At 40.9% G+C, this 19180-nt stretch overlaps 1 protein-coding gene across 4 annotated transcripts in view; it reads left to right on the forward strand.

Annotated features, from left to right (window-relative positions):
- KNTC1 (kinetochore associated 1) overlaps window positions 1-18347 on the forward strand; it is a 72198-nt gene extending 53851 nt beyond the window's left edge. For 3 of the 4 annotated variants that reach the window (XM_024121040.2, XM_024121042.2, XM_055080398.1), the window contains 15 exons: window positions 499-709; window positions 828-937; window positions 3556-3602; window positions 4976-5054; window positions 6268-6386; window positions 7329-7464; window positions 8128-8223; window positions 8595-8651; window positions 11532-11586; window positions 11676-11739; window positions 12307-12436; window positions 13499-13588; window positions 14056-14201; window positions 15013-15103; window positions 16375-18346. In XM_024121040.2, the coding sequence (XP_023976808.1) occupies window positions 499-709; window positions 828-937; window positions 3556-3602; window positions 4976-5054; window positions 6268-6386; window positions 7329-7464; window positions 8128-8223; window positions 8595-8651; window positions 11532-11586; window positions 11676-11739; window positions 12307-12436; window positions 13499-13588; window positions 14056-14201; window positions 15013-15103; window positions 16375-16395 (1452 nt within the window). In that variant the 3' untranslated portion in view covers window positions 16396-18346. Of the gene's footprint in view, window positions 1-498; window positions 710-827; window positions 938-3555; window positions 3603-4975; window positions 5055-6267; window positions 6387-7328; window positions 7465-8127; window positions 8224-8594; window positions 8652-11531; window positions 11587-11675; window positions 11740-12306; window positions 12437-13498; window positions 13589-14055; window positions 14202-15012; window positions 15104-16374 lie in introns of all 4 variants that reach the window. The other variant, XM_024121041.2, reaches the window with a different exon arrangement.
- The last annotated feature ends 833 nt before the right edge of the window (window positions 18348-19180 follow it).

A 19180-nucleotide genomic window follows, 5' to 3' on the forward strand; every position in this document is an offset into this window, starting at 1 on the left:
TATTTTTTAGATTCCACATGTAAGTGGTAACGTACAGTGTTTGTCTTTCTCTGTCTGACTTATTTCACTAAGCATAATACCCTACAGGTCTATCCATGTTGTTGCAAATGGCAAAATTTCATTCTTTCTCATGACTGAGTAATATTCCTTTATATATATGTATATACCGTATCTTCTTTTTCCATTCATCTGTTGATGGACACTTAGGTTGCTTCCATATCTTGGCTACTGTAAGTAGTGCAGCTGTGAACATTGGGTACATGCTCTGCTTTCTTTTTAATTTAAATTGTGCTCTCCTAGCATCCCTTCTCATCCTGCCCTGGTGATAGGTGTTTTCAAGGGTTGGATGCCTAAAATGGAAAAAGAAGATGAGGCTTGGTGTAGATACTTAAGGGTGTAACTAAGGCAGAGAGGGACCTTGACTGATAAAGCTGGATTCTTAGGCTCACTTGCGATTTAGAAAACAAGAGTTTCTTTTTGCTTGGAATTTTTTAAAAGGATGAAACACGTGAAAAAGCTGAAGCTCTGTTGAAGAAGCTTCATATTCAGTACCGGCGATCAGGCACGGAAGCTGTACTCATAGCCCACAAGCTGAACACTGCAGAGTATTTGAGAGTGATCGGAAAACCAGCACATCTCATTGTCAGTCTGTACGAACATCCCAGCGTAAATCAAAGAATTCAGAATTCATCTGGCAAAGATTATCCTGGTGAGGGCAAACGCTTTTTATCTTTTTGCCCAAGGAGACCTATCCTTTTGATTCCCAGGTATCTTGCATTGAAAACCTGAGGTTTTCTTTCTGTAATTCTTTACCTTTAATATCTTAGATATTCACGCGGCTGCCAAAGAAATAGCTGAAGTCAATGAAATTAATTTGGAGAAAGTCTGGGACATGTTGTTGGAAAAATGGCTGTGCCCGTCTGCCAAGCCTGGTGAAGTAAGTGCTTGTTCTGAGAGTGTCTGTTGTTGAGTATGAGCTGATGGCTTCTTCTCAAAGGCTAATTATTTGTCTTGCAATGAAACGACTTCTAATTAGGAGCTCGGAATGTTAGAAGAAGGAACATTCGAGCATTTTAATACCTTCTGTTATCTGATGAGTTTTAGTGGGGTTGTTTACATTTTCTTTTCCTTTAAATTGTTTTGCTGCTATTCTACCTTTTTTTTTTTAACTTGCCAATATTTTTTTTATTGAAGTATAGTTGATACATTCTACCTTTTTTTTTTTTTTTTTTTTGCGGTACGCGGGCCTCTCACTGCTGTGGCCTCTCCCGTTTCGGAGCACAGGCTCTGGACGCGCAGGCTCAGCGGCCATGGCTCACGGGCCCAGCCGCTCCGCGGCATGTGGGATCCTCCCGGACCGGGGCACGGACCCGTGTCCCCTGCATCGGCAGGCGGACCCTCAAGCACTGCGCCACCAGGGAAGCCCCCATTCTACCTTTTAATTGATGATTAGTTGATACATTCTACCTTTTAATTGATGAATTAAATGAATTTCAGATGAATTCCTGTATAAAAGAAGTGGCCTATTCTTAGACTCAGATTCATGTGATTATTTTATTTTTTTATTTTGAAATAATTTTAAAGGTACAGAAAAGTTGCAAGAATAGTATAAAAGAATTCCCTGTATATCCTTCTCCCAGATCTATCAGTTTTTAACATTTTGCCACATCTGTTTCATCACTCTCCCTATAATATATTTACCCATAACATTTTTCTGAACCATTTGAGAGTAAATTACATGCGTCATGCCCCTTTACCCCTTAAGAATTAAGTTTGTAGTTCAAAGAACAAGGATTTTCTCTTACTTAACCACAGTATAATTATCAAAATCAGATAATTTAATATTGATACAATTTTGATACAATATTGATAAAATACATATATATATGTGTGAATACCTGAATTTATGGTCCATGTTACAATTTAACCAGTCGTGCCAATAATGTTCCTTACAGCAGTTTTCTCCTCTGGGACCGGAATCTAATCCAGGATTACGTGTTGCGTTTATTTGTCATGTCTCTAATCTCTTTTACTCTAGAACAGCTCCATAACTTTTCTGTCTTTCATGACACTGACATTTTTGAACAGTTTAGGCCCGTTATTTTGCCCCTCAGCTTGGGCTTGTCTGTGTCCTCATGATAAGATTGGAGTTACGCATTTTGGATAGAGTATTACCTGAGTGATGGTGTGTCTTTCCCAGGGTCTGACATCTGGGGGCACACGATGTCTCTTTGCCCTAATAGGGATGTTAATTTAGCTAACTTGGTTATGCTGTTGTCCATTTCTGTACCACATAGTTACTGCGTTTCCTTTCATAATTATTAGGGGAGATGTTTTGAGACAGTGAAATATTCTGTTCTTCAGATCCCCCCCTGCACCACACATGTGCCCTGATTTAGACTCTACTGAGGATTCTTACCTGAATCTATTTTATCTGTGATGGGACCTGGACATTTTTGAAGGGTGCAGGCCATTTGGTTTATAAAATGTCTCGTTCTGGGTTTACTGTTGTTTCTCATGATTAGATTCAGGTTATGGATTCTTAGCAGCTGTACTCTGTAGGTGGTGTGTTCTCTTCAGATATGAGAACGCATAGCATCCGTTTTTTAGAAATAATATTAACATCTAAATTTATGATGGGATTTGGCAATCCAAATGCAGAATCGTCTGAATTGTTTCTTCTGAGTTTTCAGGCAGAATTTAATGAGGGAGATTCTATAATTCCTCTATCCACCTAGGCAGATATCCTTGAAAAAAAGAAATCCATTTTTAAACAAATAGTGTAACTAACATGACATTAGATTTTCAACTAGTGGTTTTTGTATTACTTGGCATTCACTTTAACAAGTATTACTTGAGTATTTACCAAGAGCAAGGACTGTGTATCAGTGGAAACAGAGGACTTAGAAGCATATCCAGGCCACGTAGAATCTGTGTTTGACTCAAACCCACATGTTTTAACTTACGCATAAATCTGGAGCCCTAAACTGAAAGCCCCTTGAGACCAGGAACTGTGTTTATACATATAGCACCTAATGCATTTCTTTGTAAGTCCCCATACATATATACTGAATTAATGGATAACTCATAAAATTCATGGAGTCCTTTCTTTTTAAAAATTACCCAATGAATGTAAGCTCCAGGAGGACAGGAATATTTGTTTTATTCACTCAGGCAAATACCTGGTGCATGGTAAGTGCTCAGTACATATTTGTTGACTGAATGAATGTGAGTAAACCCATTTTTTAAAGCAAGAATCTTCTCATAAAGTAATGAATTGCACTGTAATTCCCTGTCTGTAAATAAAAATTTTTTTATAAATCTTTTTTTTTTTTTTTTTTTTTTTCTTTTTTTGCTGTCATCAAACATGGAGGTGCTGGGAGTTGAACCCAGGGCCTCATGTATGCTCAGCGTGCACTCTACCACTGAGCTACACCTCCTCCTGTAAATACAATTTTGTATATTGGGATTTTTCATCTAATAGACTTTCATAAGCTTATACAGTCAACCAACTTTCTTCCATTTTTAACTTCTTTTTTTTTCACTTTTTCAAAGACACCATCAGAATTATTTGAACTTCAGGAAGATGAAGCACTACGAAGGTATTCTTCCTGTACTTACGTTTGTCTACATCCTGTTGCCTAGTAGGAGTCTTACCAATGAATGTGTTAGACATTGGACTTTCTTGGTATAACTTGGATCAGAACCTCTGAGAAGAATCAGTTCATTGATATGTGGCTGTGAGTGTGTTAAGTATCTCCAGTGGAATAAATAAAAAACAACCAAGATCCAGAGTTTCTGAACCCTCAGTGAGTTCCTACTAGAACACCTTTAGCAGAGAATGTACATCGAGCAAAGGAAAACTCTTCTGTAGCTAGGACTCTAGCCCCAGACCCCTGTGTGTTCTCTCTACCTGGGGAGCTAGGCTGGTTCAGATATAGGCCACCAGGATTTCTTTTTCCCTTCTAACCTAAGACTGAGACCTAGAAAGGCACATTGGTGTTACGCACTGTGCTAAGTCTGATTGGTCGTGGCTTGCTCTCTTGAGAAGACTATATCTGTACTCAAATCAGAAAATGTGGTAATCTATTAATGATGCTTGGCATAGGCATGGGAAAGGGAGTGGTAGCATGCATCACAGCTTTTTGCCATTCTGGTCTGGACCAAAGTAGGTCAGCTCACTCATGAAGCCCTACACCCTACATTGGCCCTGGAGATCTGATAGTGAGAGAGGATGTGGAAAGATAAACACTGGAAAAGAATTTTTCCTGGTTTGGGGAGAACTGGCCTAGTATCCCCTCCATGCCCTTCTTTTCCTCTGGGCACCCCTTCGTCCTTGCTTAGTCCTTTAAGGGCAGGGACACCTTTGTGTAAGCAAGAGGTAGCTCGTGGAGCATCTGAATGAACCAGCCACCTGGACAGGCTTAGAGGGAAACAGTTCAGAGAGGGAGAGAGAGAGAGAACCCCAAGAAGGAGATCCCAAAGGGTACTTCATGACAGTTTCATAACTTCCTGCCTTTTCCCACTGGAATCTCCACACACCCCCTTCCAGTACACCTGATTGTCTTGCTCTTCTCTGGAGGGGGCCAGTCAGCCCTGAGTCCAGAGGTTAAAACGTGCCACTAACAAGGTCCTGTGAACTAAACCTGAAGTTTCCATGTGTAGTGTTCAATGTACTTTGCAGCTATGGTTTGTATGGTTTGTATTAATTCCTTAACTAGAAAGAATATAAATTTTGGGAGGTTGACTAACCATTTCATAGATGAGAGGACTGAGGCTTGACATTTATTGTCTTTATTATCTTCTTTAGCTGTGAAGGAACTCAAGAAAAGATTAAGCACCCTTTAAAGGAGATAGCCCTTCAGGCCTGTGTTTGGGATGTCTAATGACTTTTTCTATGGACAGTAAAACAGGTCTCTTGTTTTGCTAATCTCACTAAATTAAAGTCTAAATGTAATTAACAATTTTTTTTCAGAGTCCTGTATCTCCTTCTGTCTCGTCCGGTTGATTATAGTTCAAGAATGCTATTCATTTTTGCAACATCAGCTACAACTGTAAGCTCTACAAACTTAGTCAAAGCTCATCTTTGCATCTAAGCTTAACATTTTTTCCTGCATATTTACCATTTACAAATGATTAAGATAATGCTCACTCTGTACTTACTCAAAGGACGCCTTACTCTACAGATGAGGACTGTAGTATCTGCCGAGCTCCGGTTAGTGCTGGCTTCTGAAACATCCTGCTTGGCAAACTGAGTGATGCAGCTGTTGACAATCCCCACGGGTTATCCACATTCACTGTTTTAACGCCCTGGTCCAGCTGCATCCCTAATACCAGAGGCCCCAACGAGCCAGCCTGAGAGAAGTCTCCACCCTGGTCTCCAGGCCCTGCCTGAGCTGTCACACCCCCTCCCCACTAAACTCTAGGGATAACTTTCCCTTATCCCTAAAGGCAACTCGATCTCAGGCCTTCAGGCTTTTGCATATAGAAATGCTCTCTGAGGCAGTTGGAGCTGAGGGCGAGTAAAGGTGTAGATAGAAGGAAGAAAGGGGAAAAGGCTGAGATGCTGATTGTATGTCCTTGACCGCAAGGTGGGGGAAATCCCTTCTTGCATATCAGTTTATCTGATCGTCATTCTTTCAAGTAAAAATGGTGTTCCATGAAAAGTGCCTGGTTCAGCTCACAGCTCAGTCATACAAGGGCTTTTCCCTGAAGAAACCCGTCGCGTCGCAGTGTGCTTTACGAGTACTTCCTGTTTAGTCATGTAGAACATTAATGAATATGTTTTGATTAATTAATAGTAACACGTATTCAAGTGTGAACTCATAGTAGTATATTCAGGAGTTGAGGTTTAATAAAATTAATTCTTATTGCTTCAAGAACCTTCTTAAGTGGACGTCTCTTGTTTTCAATACTGCAAATGTGAAGAATGTGGTGGCTGCCACAGCAGTTGGGTGTTCCTACCGTTCACCCACCAGTGCTTTTGCATCATCAGTGCAAATATTAACACAGTGTAAAAGGCACGTATACCATTATAGTATTATTACAAAAGTGGTTCTAACTATTTTCCTTCTCAAAGAGTGTAAGAAACCCTCCAACCCCCATGCAGGGGTCCATGGAACACACTTTAAGAACCACTGACTCCCTAAGGGCAGACATAGACTTTAGCCTTTTAAAAACTGATGTGGCTCATGTTACCTAGATGGAAACTCAGTTATCCAACTACAACACGCGGCACAGCTCTACAAACCTCTTTTGGTCTTACAGATGTTAGGCGTGCACCAGCTCACTTTCGCCCACAGGACGCGAGCCCTGCAGTGTCTCCTCTATTTGGCTGACAAGGAAACTGTAGAATCTCTCTTCAAAAAACCCATTGAAGAAGTGAAGTAAGTGGAAGTTTAAAAATCGTATTAATAGAAAACATTCTTTGGAAGCATAACTTTTAAGCCCCATAGTTCAGAAGAACGCATTAGAGGGGCCGTGTCAACGTGGTTCTGTTGCCTCGAGTGTCCTTGACGTTCTGGCAAAGGGGAAACAGGCCATTAAGAACATCTTGTTTCCCTCGAGTCTTTGAGACATTTAGAAACTGAGTGTTTTCTTCATCTTGCTCAGATTGATTTCTTTTTATATATATATAGATTTATTTATTTATTTTTGGCTGCGCTGGCTCTTTGTTGCTGTGCGCGGGCTTTCTCTAGTTGCGGCGAGCGGGGGCTACCCTTCGTTGCAGTTTGCAGGCTTCTCATTGCAGTGGCTTCTCTTATTGTGGAGCACGGGCTCTAGGTGCGTGGGCTTCAGTAGTTGTGGCTCACAGGCTCAGTAGTTGTGGCACATAGGCTTAGTTGTTCCGCGGCATGTGGGATCTTCCCGGATCAGGGCTCAAACCTGTGTGCCCTGGATTGGCAGGCGGATTCTTATCCACTGTGCCACCAGGGAAGCCCCTCAAATTGATTTCTTTCTAATATTCCATGACTATATTTAGAAGCCTAAAATAGACATTTAACAACAAACTGTCTGATATTTCCAAGGGTTGGCTTTTATTTTATTTTATTTTTATTTTTTATTTTTTTGCGGTATGTGGGCCTCTCACTGTTGTGGCCTCTCCTATTGCGAAGCGCAGGCTCCGGACGCGCAGGCTCAGCGGCCATGGCTCACGGACCTAGCCGCTCCACGGCATGTGGGATCTTCCCGGACCGGGGCACGAACCCATGTCCCCTGCATTGGCAGGCGGACTTTCAACCACTGCGCCACCAGGGAAGCCCTGGCTTTTATTTTAAATGTAAATATGGTCAGTGAGGATGATTCCCATACATGCCTCTGTTTTCCAGATCTTATTTGAAATGTATAACTTTTCTGGCATCATTTGAGGCTCTGAATATCCCCATCACATATGAATTATTTTGCAACAGTCCTAAAGAAGGAATGATTAAAGGTCTATGGAAAAACCACAGCCACGAATCCATGGTATGTACACTGAGCCATCCAGCAGTGGGGCCTCCATCTTCTCAGATGCTCTTGTGTTCACTCAGCTGCCTGCCACCACTCAGAGTTCTGAAAGACAGAACCAGAGAAACTCTTGGTTCCTGAACAGGTCTACTGCTCTGAGGGCTTCCTGACTTTCCTGTCCTGGCAGGTGACAAGGCAACTTGGAAGTCGCCCTACCTCTCTCCCTGAAAGCCTAAGGCCTGAAGCCATCCCTGCCTACCCGAGGGGACACTTTTATAATCCCTCCCCAAGTCCTGCCTGTCCTCCTCGAGACAGACTTCCCTGTGTAGGGAGTATTGTTTCTCTTCCTTCTAGTTACTGGTGGGAATGTAGTCTCAGAGGCAGTTGGAGCCCAGGGCGGGAAGGGTATGAGGCCAACAGGCAAACTGTTCTAGGACAGAAGAAACAAAGGGGGGAGGAAGGGGTGTCTGAGATGCTGTTTGTGAGTCCATAACAGCAAGAAAGGAAAAGAATAATTTTTTTTTTCTTTCCCTAGAGAGATGAGGGCCTTCACTGAAATTAGGCAATAGACACACTTTGACTATAAGCATGTTTTGTCTTTAGCTGCCCTACCTTTTCCAAAGGTGGTTTGATTTACTGGTGTCTTGAAACAGTATGATTTTTTTTTTTTGTCTGCTTCAGGCCGTAAGGTTGGTGACTGAGCTTTGTTTAGAATACAAAATCTATGACCTGCAGCTTTGGAATGGACTCTTGCAAAAGCTTCTTGGCTTCAAAATGGTAAGTAAGACTCAGTGCGCTAGACTGCAGTATGTTTTAAAGATTTTGCACAGCATCTCCTAAACATTTTGCACTGATACTTGTTATTGAACAGATGGATGCTGAAAACATTCACTCTCACTGGCTTCATGCCCAACTTAAAGAACTTGGCGTTAGGCCCGAGAAAGTACAAACTCAAAACTGACACAAATTTCATTGGAAACAAATGGAAGTTTCCCTGGCCTCTTTTGATGTTTGTGAATTTCTAAGTGACCTTCTCTGGTGGTCCTCATGGAAGATAAATTTTACTGATATTCTTGTGAAAGTTTAATTTTCACATTGGCATTTTCTGTTTGGGTGGTCTTCAGAACTTTTGTGTTTTATTTTTTCAGATTCCTTATCTAAGGAAGGTTTTAAGAGCCATTTCTAGCATCTATTCTTTATGGCAGGTATGTAGTTTTCTAAAGTAAATTTTACAGAATTTAATCTTTATACTCACTGGCTAGTGCTGGATACACTGGATTAAGTAGTCAGTTCCTCAGTGAAGCTGCAGGATGCTGTTCCATTAAAGTGGTGCCTGAACCCAGAATACTCAGCTTGGACGTTGTCTCATCCAAGACATCACTTCTCCCAGTTCTTCAGGCCTTAGGAATCACATCTTCATTTATGCCTTCAAAACACTTTGGCCCGGGGGCTTCCCTGGTGGTGCAGTGGTTGAGAGTCCGCCTGCTGATGCAGGGGACGCGGGTTCGTGCCCCGGTCCGGGAAGATCCCACATGCCACGGAGCAGCTGGGCCCGTGGGCCATGGCCGCTGAGCTTGCGCGTCCGGAGCCTGTGCTCTGCAGCGGGAGAGGCCACAGCGGTGAGAGGCCCGCGTACTGCAAAAAAAAAAAAAAACTTTGGCTCAACTATAACATTGGTCACGGTATAATTTATTTAAATCACACATTCGACTGCCCCTCTTGGACTTTGAGGGTCCTTAAAGTCAAAGACCATGTCTTGTTCATCTTTTCTAAATTTCATGTGTTGTTCACACACATAATATATATATAATAGAAATATATAATTTATTCTTAGTTTAAGAAATTAGAACATATGCTGAGTAAAACATGAAAATTTTTCTTTACCATTTCCCTTCATAATTATCTCCCCAGAAGTGACTACTGTTGACAATTTCTTGTGTTTTCTTCTAGAGCTTTACTATTATCATATAAGCAGGGGTGTGGGCGCCTATATGTGTGGGTGTGGGTGTTGTGTGTGTATGTATTCATTTTGGTACATATAAATGCAATCACATTCTAGACACAAGTGTTTTTTTCCACATAACAGTGGTATCTTGGAGATTGTTTCACATCAGCACGTGTAGATCTTTTTTTTTTTTTGATATATAATTCACACGTAAAATTTACCCTTTTAAAGTGTACAGTTAGGTGGCTTTTAGTATATTCACAAAATGTGTTACCAACATCATTGTCTAATTCTAGAACATTCTCTTCACCCTGAAAATATACCCCATATCCATCACGGATCATTCATTCCTTCTTCCCCCCTCCCTCCAGCCCCTGGTAACCACTAGTCTACTTTCTGTCTCTATGGATTTATCTATTCTGGGCATTTCATATCAATGGAGTCATACAATATGTGGCCTTTGTGCTTCTTTCACCTACCATAATGTTTTCAAGGTTCAGCTACATTATCGCATGTATCAGTGTATCATACCTTTTTTTTTTTTTAATAAATTTATTTATTTTTGGCTGCATTGGGTGTTCGTTGCTTCACACGGGCTTTCTCTAGTTGCAGCGAGCGGGGGCTACTCTTTGTTGTGGTGTGTGGGCTTCTCATTGCAGTGGCTTCTCTTGCTGCGGAGTATGGGCTCTAGGCACGCAAGCTTCAGTAGTTGTGGCCCACTGGCTCAGTAGTTGTGGCTCACGGGCTCTAGAGCACGGGCTCAGTAATTGTGGCGCACGGGCTTAGGTGCTCCGCGGCATGTGGGATCTTCCCGGACCAGGGCTCGAACCCATGTCCCCTGAATTGGCAGGCGGATTCTCAACCACCGAGCCACCAAGGAAGTCCCATATCTTTCCTTTTTATTACTGAATAATGTTTCATCGTATGGATAGACCACATTTTATTTATCCATTCATCAGCTGATCGATATTTGGGTTGGTTCCACTTTTTGGTTATTATGAATAATGCTGCTCTGTGAACATTTGTGTATAAGTGAACATTTGTTTTTGTTTCCCTTGAGTGTGTACCTAGGAGTGGAATTATTGGGTCTTGCAATAACTATGTTTAATCTTTTGAGGTATTTCATTATTTTTAACTCTTAATTGTTCTCCAAAATGTGGAATAAAATGTATCATAAGTTATTTAACCACTCCTCCTATTGATGGAAATTTATGTGTTGCCTTATTCATTTTTTGAAATTCTTTCTCTCCTTCCACCTTTCCTATGGTCCTAGCACAATATCTGGCATATACATAGACTTAGTACAAATTTTGTTTTCTGAATTGAGTTTTGACACTTTTTTCCCAAATGCAACAATAATGAATTGGAAAGGTACATGGACCCCAGTGTTCATAGTAACACTATTTACAGTAGCAAAGATACAGAAGCAGTCTAAATGCCCATCAACAGATGAGTGGATAAAGAAGATGTGGTGTAGATAGATAGATACAATGGAATACTCCCAGCCATTAAAAAAAAAGAATACAATTTTGCCATTTGCAGTAACATGCTTAATGAAGTAAGTCAGATAGAGAAAGACAAATACTGTAAGATATCACTTATATGTGGAATCTAAACAAATAATACAAATGAGTGTGTATGTAAAACAGAAACAGAGAAAACAAGTGGTTACCAGAGGGAAGCGGGGAGTGGCAAATTAGGGATATGGGATGAAGAGATACGGACTACTACATATGAAACATAAGCAACAAGGATAAAGTGTATAGCACAAGGAATTATAGCCATTATCTTATAATAACTTTTAGTGGAGTATAATCTGTAAAAATACTGAATCACTATGCATATAATATTGTAAATCAACTATATATCAATTTTTTCAAATATAAATAAGAAGGTATTTTGCAGAGCAAAATTAATAATAATGAATCAGCCAGGATTATATGTTAATATCCTGACATATACAGTCATGAAGAAAATTCTCCTAGAATCTTAATGATCTAGAACTGGGAGATATCAACTTACAATTTTGGTCTTAACGTCAAGAATATAAGCTCTAAGTGTATATAGTTCTGTGACTGCTAAATAAAGAGAAGTTCATAAGATCCCAGACATGAATTCTTTAAAATATTTGTTTCCGCAGGTTCCCTACTTCAGCAGAGCCTGGCAGCGCGTGGTTCAGATACCGCTACTTTCAGGTATCTTTCTCTCCCCTCTCCCCGACACACTGACAGTAGCATTTTATAGTTATGTGTATAGACACATTATTGTTGCTTTTTATTTTCAGCCTCTTGTCCTTTAAGCCCCAGTCAGCTGTCAGATTGTTGTGAGAGTCTCATCGCCGTCCTAGAGTAAGTAAAATATTTGTTTTCCTACCCCCCAAAATCAGATTTGTTGCTTATAAAATTCCTTTCTAATAAACGTTCCTATGAGTAATTCCTTTTTGGGGAGGAGTTAAGCATACCACTTGATTTGAAAATAAAATATCTCTATTATTTTTTACAATGTCTACTTTCCACATGCAGTGCAACTAGTGAACTTATATTCAACCTGCATTCCCTAAACTTTGTACCCAGTTTTAATGTGAGCATAGAGCACATTTTGTGACTACCGCAAATCATAGTGTTGTCTCATAGATTTTGAGTCTTCTAAGTATTCGTCTTTAGCCATGTATAGACTTTCAGACACAATTATAGCTGCAGTCAGGAGTCTGTGTTCCTGTAGATCAAGTCTTTTATTCCACAAAGGATGTCATAAAAGGCTCAAGCTACTCATTACTAGGCATACGTTATGCACCAGCACTTTAATGTTTAAAATTATTGAAACCATAGACAGGTAACCACTCTGGAAAACTAGGAAGGCCAGTATAATCTAGTGAATATGATAGGTTATTAACTAAGTAACGTGCTCTCTTGAAGATGTCCAGTTTCAGATGATCTTGACCTGATCAGAGTGGCCAGGCTGTATGTCCAGTTAGAGCTTCCGGCTTTTGCATTAGCCTGTCTAATGCTCATGCCCCACTCGGAAAAAAGGCACCAGGAAATAAAGGTATCTTGCAAATTGTTCCTCCGGGGCTGCCAAGGGTGTGCAAGGTCTCATGCTGCCTGTCCCCTGCAAAAGGATCCACTTTCTTTTCACCAAACCTGTAAAGCCTGAGTGGGGTGGAAGGTTTGTGTGGGGGTCTGGTGGGAGGCAAGACTGAGAGAGAGAGACAGATGAAGGTTTGTCTGAGGGATGCCCGAAGAGGAGTTTGCACCTTATTCTTTATCAGTGGGGAACAGTGAATTTTCCTGCCAGAATAAAGTGAAATGATCAGGCAGTATTTTTGAAGGAATAATCCACGTGGGCCTGATCAGAGGAGAGAGGGGGTGAGAAGTGAAACTCTTGGGAATCATTGCATTTGAATAGGAATTATCCAACAATCTTGTGGCTAGGCAGGGGAAGCCTGAGGGGATAAGTACCCAAAGTAGGGTGGTGGCAAGGAAAATGAACTAGGTGTGAAAGATGCAGCTTTACTTGGTGATTAGATGCGGGAGATAGAAGAGTCAGGTTGTGTGTGGGTGGCTAACAAAGGCACCAGGAGCATTCTGAGGATAGAACTTCTAAAAATAACTCCCATCCCCTTTATACTATAGAATAAATAGAACAAAGCATTTGGAAATGTTTTACAAAATTATTTCCCCACGGGTAGAGAAGCCAGTACATAGAGATCTATATAAATGAGCACGCATAATTTTTATTTCTCACTTGCTGTATTCGTTGCATTTTTTCAGAGCCATCTGTGCCTGTCTTTGACTTTGTTCCTTTTTGACTTCTTAAACTCATCCATTGATGCTTTTCAGAGTTTTAATATTTAAATAGATTCCTTTTGGCACTTAGAATGACAAAATGCTTATTAAGCAACTCTTTGCTGTTGGAATAGTTATTTGTAAAATGCTTTTTTTCCTTATTTCAAGAATTTTGTTGTTGTTGTTGATAGAGGTGGTTTTTTTCCTATAGTAGATATGCTTTATGATATTTCAAATTTAAAAATGCAAACCTTCCAGGTTTGACAGAAATTAGTAGTAATTATACTTTTCCATTAATTATGTTTTGATTTTTTTTCTCTAGAATTTTCTGTGCTCATGTGATCCTCAGATCATTTTACAGCAGTTAGAGGAACATATGAATACTGGCCAGCTGGCAGGGTTTTCACATCAAGTAAGAGGCAATTTCGTCTCCCTTTTGTTATGAAAAACGTGATATTAGAAGGTAATAAATTTTCCCCAAACCAAGATTAAGCTGAAAACTTACCAACTTGATCTGTTTGTTAATATATACAATTATTTTGCTTTCATTAAAGCCTCATTAAATTTTTAAAACACAGGGACCCTGGCTGTCTTGTTTATTTAGTGCTCTACTCAGTGGAAACTCTGTAGCCTTCAGTACTTGTCACTGTGAACAGTTTTCCTTGCAGAAAGTCCCAAAGTGCTTCACAGCAACTTTTTATTTATTCACTGTATACTGAAATGGACCAAAGCAGTCCCCCCTGCCCACCCCCTCAAAGAGGAGGCTTAGTCACGATGCGATGATAATTTAACTTCTAATTGTCAGAAATGTTTTGGTATTGAATAGGATGACATGGCATCTAACACATTTTGCATATGATGATACCTGTCATTCTACAGGTTAGAAGTCTGGTCCTGAATAATATCATAGATAAGAAGGAGTTTGGGATTCTGGCAAAGACAAAATACTTCCCAGTGTTGAAATCACACATGATGAATACCAGCAACGTCACTGAACTAGTAAACTATTTGGCAAATGAGTTAAGGTAAGTTAATAAAATTTTTTTAAAAACAACTTAATGTAGAATTTCCTTAAAATTTATCTTTATTTTGGAGGAAAATATCAAATAATCGTAAAGCTATTTGATTGTAATGAAAGGCTCCAAATAATTAAGCTGTAGCATCACTACGTTACACATATCTTGCTACTAACACATACTAAGAGGTTAGTTGTCTTGTAATCCAATCTCTTGGAACATAAACTTGGAAGCAGACAATTAATCAAGCTGCCTGACCTCCCAAAATAGTCCTGCTCTAAAACCCTACATCACAACTCTACTCCTTAGACACTTGACCGAAGAATCAATGGCTATATGTAACATAATTTTTGCTAAGCTTGGTTATCTAATTTTCCAGCACCCACAAGTTTAGAAACAGTAAGCTTCTTGGGATAGGGTTCGAGGGGATTTGGAAAGTAAAAAGAAGGGAGAAATGGGCTGGCACAGAAGAAAGGGAAAGCTTAGTCAGGACTGAAATATTTCTGGGTCCATCCGTACATTTGGTCTAACTGTGCTGATCCCTGGGAGGTGTCACTTTCTCAGTGCCATGCCATGGATTTCTTTCTGCTTGTTTACCACTTGTGATCCAACCATAATTACAGGTTGTCATTTATGGACAAGGAGCATTTTTTGAGGTAAAATTGATATTTATAATCAACTGCACATACTTCAAGTATGCCACTTGATAAATTTTGGTATGTGTATACACCTATGAAGCCATCACCACAGTGGAAAGGGCAAACGTATTTATCACTCCCGCATTTTCCTCATGCCCCTCTTCTTCTTTCTGATTCCATAGTTTAGATGAAGCTTCAATCTTTATAACTGAATATTACAAGCATTGTGGGAAACCTGTGCCACCAGAAGCCACTCCCTGTGAAACTCTGAAGGTAAATCTGGCCCAGAGTTACTGGGTTCTAACCTGACACGATTTTTATTTCTACGGTCTTAAAATTGAGCCAGCCTGTTCTGGAGATAAATGTATTTCTATGCGTGACTGCATGTATTTTTATTTTTCACTTTTTGTATGAGAGAGTCCAGACCAGGAATCAAGAGGCCTAGGTTCCACTCTGAGCTTTATTTATTTAATTTTTTTGGCCACACGGTGCAGCTTGAGGGATCTTAGTTCCCCAACCAGGGATTGAACCCTGGCCCACGGCAGTGAAAGGGCAGAGTCCTAACCACTGGACCGCCAGGGAACTCCCCGACAAACTAAATTTTAAAGGGCTTAATTAATGTTGTGCTGGAGTATCCATTGCTTTTATTACTACTTCTTTAATTAGCTAGGACATATATGTTCACTATAGAAAAACAAAAGGAAATCTGGAAGAGCGGAACTTCCCTGGTAGTCCAGAGTTTGAGAATCCGCTTTCCAATGCAGGGGACGCCAGTTGGATCCCTGGTCGGGGAACTAAGATCCCACATGCCACGGGGCAACTAAGGCCACACCACGGCTACGGAGCCCATGCTCTCTGCAGCTCGCGTGCCACAACTAGAGAGAAGCCTGTGTGCCATGACGAAAGATCCTGCATGCCACAACTAAGGCCCAATGCAGCCAAATAAATAGATAGATAGATAGATAATTTTTTTTTTTAAATCTGGAAGAGCAAAAATAATAATAACAAAACTGATAACTTGAAATCTCAGAAACCAGAGATAAGATCATTGTTAATAATTTGGTGTACGTTCTTCCAAATGTTTTTGTGTATAAAATATGCACGTAAATCACTTTTATTCCTGTTCTGAACCTAAATATAAGGTAAAAATTTTAATTTTGATCATGTTTTGGTAGTTTTAGTGGACATAATTAAGTTATTAGCGGTTTTTTTCTTCCCTTGGTCCAGATCAGTCACATTAAAATAAGCCTGCATTTTGTTAACATCCATTAATAACTTCACTTCTCCACTTCCAGTCTGTTGTGCTCAATGGCATAAGATTACTTTTTTCAAAAAGGGAGAATATTGATTCAGGAGACAGATTTGTGGCCCTTAAAATGTATCTGTTTTTCTCCAATCATATCTGTCTAAAATGCAAAATAATCTCATATGTAGATTTTTAGCAATATAGTTAAGGGCTTAAGTTCTATAGTTTATCAAACCATTTTCTATTTGAAAAACTAAGTGACATTCATAAAAATGCTTCTGTGTTTCTTCCCATTTAGGTGTTTCTTAATGGATCATAGTAGATCATCAAAACTTTTTTCAGGAAGAATAAGAGGAAGCTTGGAATCTGTTATCAACTGACCCTATTTATTACAGTTTTTGAATTGTGCAATCTATGTACAGTACCTATTGTCAGATGTTCCTAGAGAAGTAATAACTAAGATGCTTAATAATAGCATAACTGTCTCATAAAGAACTCATGTCACAAATTAATAAATGTTTTCTTTGCCAGTTACGTGTATAACTTGTAGAGACTATTAGTTTTTTGCACTCTGTATGAAGGAAAGTTTTTTGCTCCCCCATAAGAAAAGCAACTACTTATATCCTATTTTTTCCATCTATATAGATAAGAATATCAGTCTTTTTAACGTCATTCTAGTAAATATGTATATAATCTTCGCTGCAGAGCGTATCTGTCAGCGGCCAGCCAGAAATACAGAAACCACTCTAGCTAGTTGAAGCAGAGAAGGACTGAGTGTCAGGAATTGGTTACAGAGCTGTCAAGAGGACTGAAAGGCAAAAGGGAGATGAAGAGGGGGCGCTGGAGAAACTAAAGGGAAGGGGCTGTTTGCCTAACATCAGAAGCTGCTTTGAGACTTCCCTGGTGGTCCAGCGGTAAAGAATCTGCCTTCCGATGCAGGGGACGCAGGTTAGATCCCTGGTCAGGGGACTGAGATCCCACATGCCGCAGGGCAACGAAGGCTGCGTGCTGCAACTACTGAGCTTGCGTGCCTCAACTAGAGAGCCTGAGTGCCACAACTACAGAGCCCATGTGCTCTGGAGCCCGCTGTACCACAACTACAGAGCCCACGTGCCTTGGAGCCTGTGTGCCACAACTAGAGAAGAGAAAACCCGCACGCCACTAGAGAGAAGTCTGTGTGCCACAACTACAGAGCCCATGTGCCCTGGAGCCTGCACGACACAAGTAGAGAAGAGAAAACCCGCACGCCACAATTAGAAGCCCGTGAGCTGCAGCAAAGAGCCAGTGCACTGCAGTGAAAAGATCCTGCACGCCTCAACGAAGATCCCGTGTGCCGCAACTAAGACCCGACGCGGCCAAAAATAAAAATTAAATTAAATAAACAATTAATTAATTTAAAAAAGAGAAAAGGAAGCTGCTTTGCCTCGGAGCTCGGGCGCTGCTGTTCCGGAGGCTGAGCCTCCTCCCCCCCCCACCCCGGCACTGCTGCCCGCGCGGCGCTTGGTCACCCTCGGCTAGTAATGCCGCCTCCAGAAGGGAAAAGAGGCAGCGTTTTGCTTTCTCCAGCCTCCTGATTCTCGTGCCAGTGCCAAGAAATAGCAGGAATGAACAGAAGCCATCTGGCAGGGGGTCTGGGAGATGCGGTCTGCAGGCTGTAGGCCCCCGGCAGGACAGGGCAGGGTGGAAGCTGGCCTGCAAGGGTGGCGTGGAGTTGAGAGCCTGCAGCTGGGACCCACCCAGCGCACAGAAACGTCACTCACACCTCTCTCCTGCCTGTGTAGTCTTTTGCTCTACTTGTGAATAAACTGAATTTGATAATACTAGAATTTGTTTGCCTTTGCTTTGCCTGTTGAGAAAAATATTATTTCTGTACAGGAAACAACGTAATATGACTGAAAGCATGGGTTTTGGATAAAAAACAAGTCTGGGTTTGACCTCTGGCTCTATCACCTACTAGCTGTGTGATCCTGGACGAGTTACATAACGTCTCAAAGCCTTAATCCCCTCGTTTGTAAACCTCCTACTTGCACGAGGTTTAGATGGTCATCCACTTGCTCTCTTCTGGAAATTTACACCAATATTTTCCACAAAGCTTTTTCCTTATTTGGAGTTATTTCCTTCAGATACATTCCCAGGAACAGATTCACCAGATCAAAGGGAGTAAAGGATTTTTTTTTTTTTGACCATGCCGAGTGGCTTGCAGGCTCTTAGTTCCCTAACCTGTGATTGAACCCGTGCCCCTTGCAGTGGAAGCTCAGAGCCCTAACCACTGGACCACCAGGGAACTCTCAGGAGGACATTTTAAAGACTGGATGCAAATTGCCAAACTGCATGCATTTCAAAAGGTCTTCTTCACAAAAGCCTGTTCCTACCAGAAACATGAATGTGTGCTTTACTGTATCCTCCCCAACGTTGGGTGATCATACTTTTTTTTTTAAATTAATTTAATTTAATTTATTTACTTTTGGTTGTGTTGGGTCTTCGTTGCTGCGCGCAGGCTTTCTCTAGTCGCGGTGAGCAGGGGCTGCTCTTTGTTGCGGTGCACAGGCTTCTCGTTGCGGTGGCTTCTCGTTGCAGAGCACAGGCTCTAGGCACACGGGCTTCAGCAGTTGTGGCACGTGGGCTTAGTTGCTCCATGGCATGTGGGATCTTCCAGGACCAGGGATCGAACCCGTGTCCCCTGCATTGGCAGGTGGATTCTTCTTAACCACTGCATCACCAGGGAAGTCCTGGCAATCATACTTTTTAAAACTTTTTGCTAATTTGATAGGTGAAAATAGTGTCTCGGTATTTACATTTGTATTTCTTTAATATCTATGTGATTGAACCTTAAGAAAACTGTAATTATAAGCCTGAGATCACAAGTAGAGCCTGTGGTTTTATTCTTGGGCATAAATGTGCAAGGAATGAAAGGGTCAAGTGGTGGCACTAGAACGTAACAAATGGAAATGAACGTTCCGGCTTCATGGACTCAAGCTGCGCTAAAAAAGGAGTTCTTTCCCAGTCTTAACACTGGTTTCATTGTTCAGAATAAAGCTCTGGATGTTAACTAGATTTATTGTGGTGATCATTTCATTGTATATACAAATATTGACTCATTATGT

Source organism: Physeter macrocephalus, chromosome 19 (genome assembly GCF_002837175.3).
Source record: "Physeter macrocephalus isolate SW-GA chromosome 19, ASM283717v5, whole genome shotgun sequence".
NCBI lineage: Eukaryota > Metazoa > Chordata > Mammalia > Artiodactyla > Physeteridae > Physeter > Physeter macrocephalus.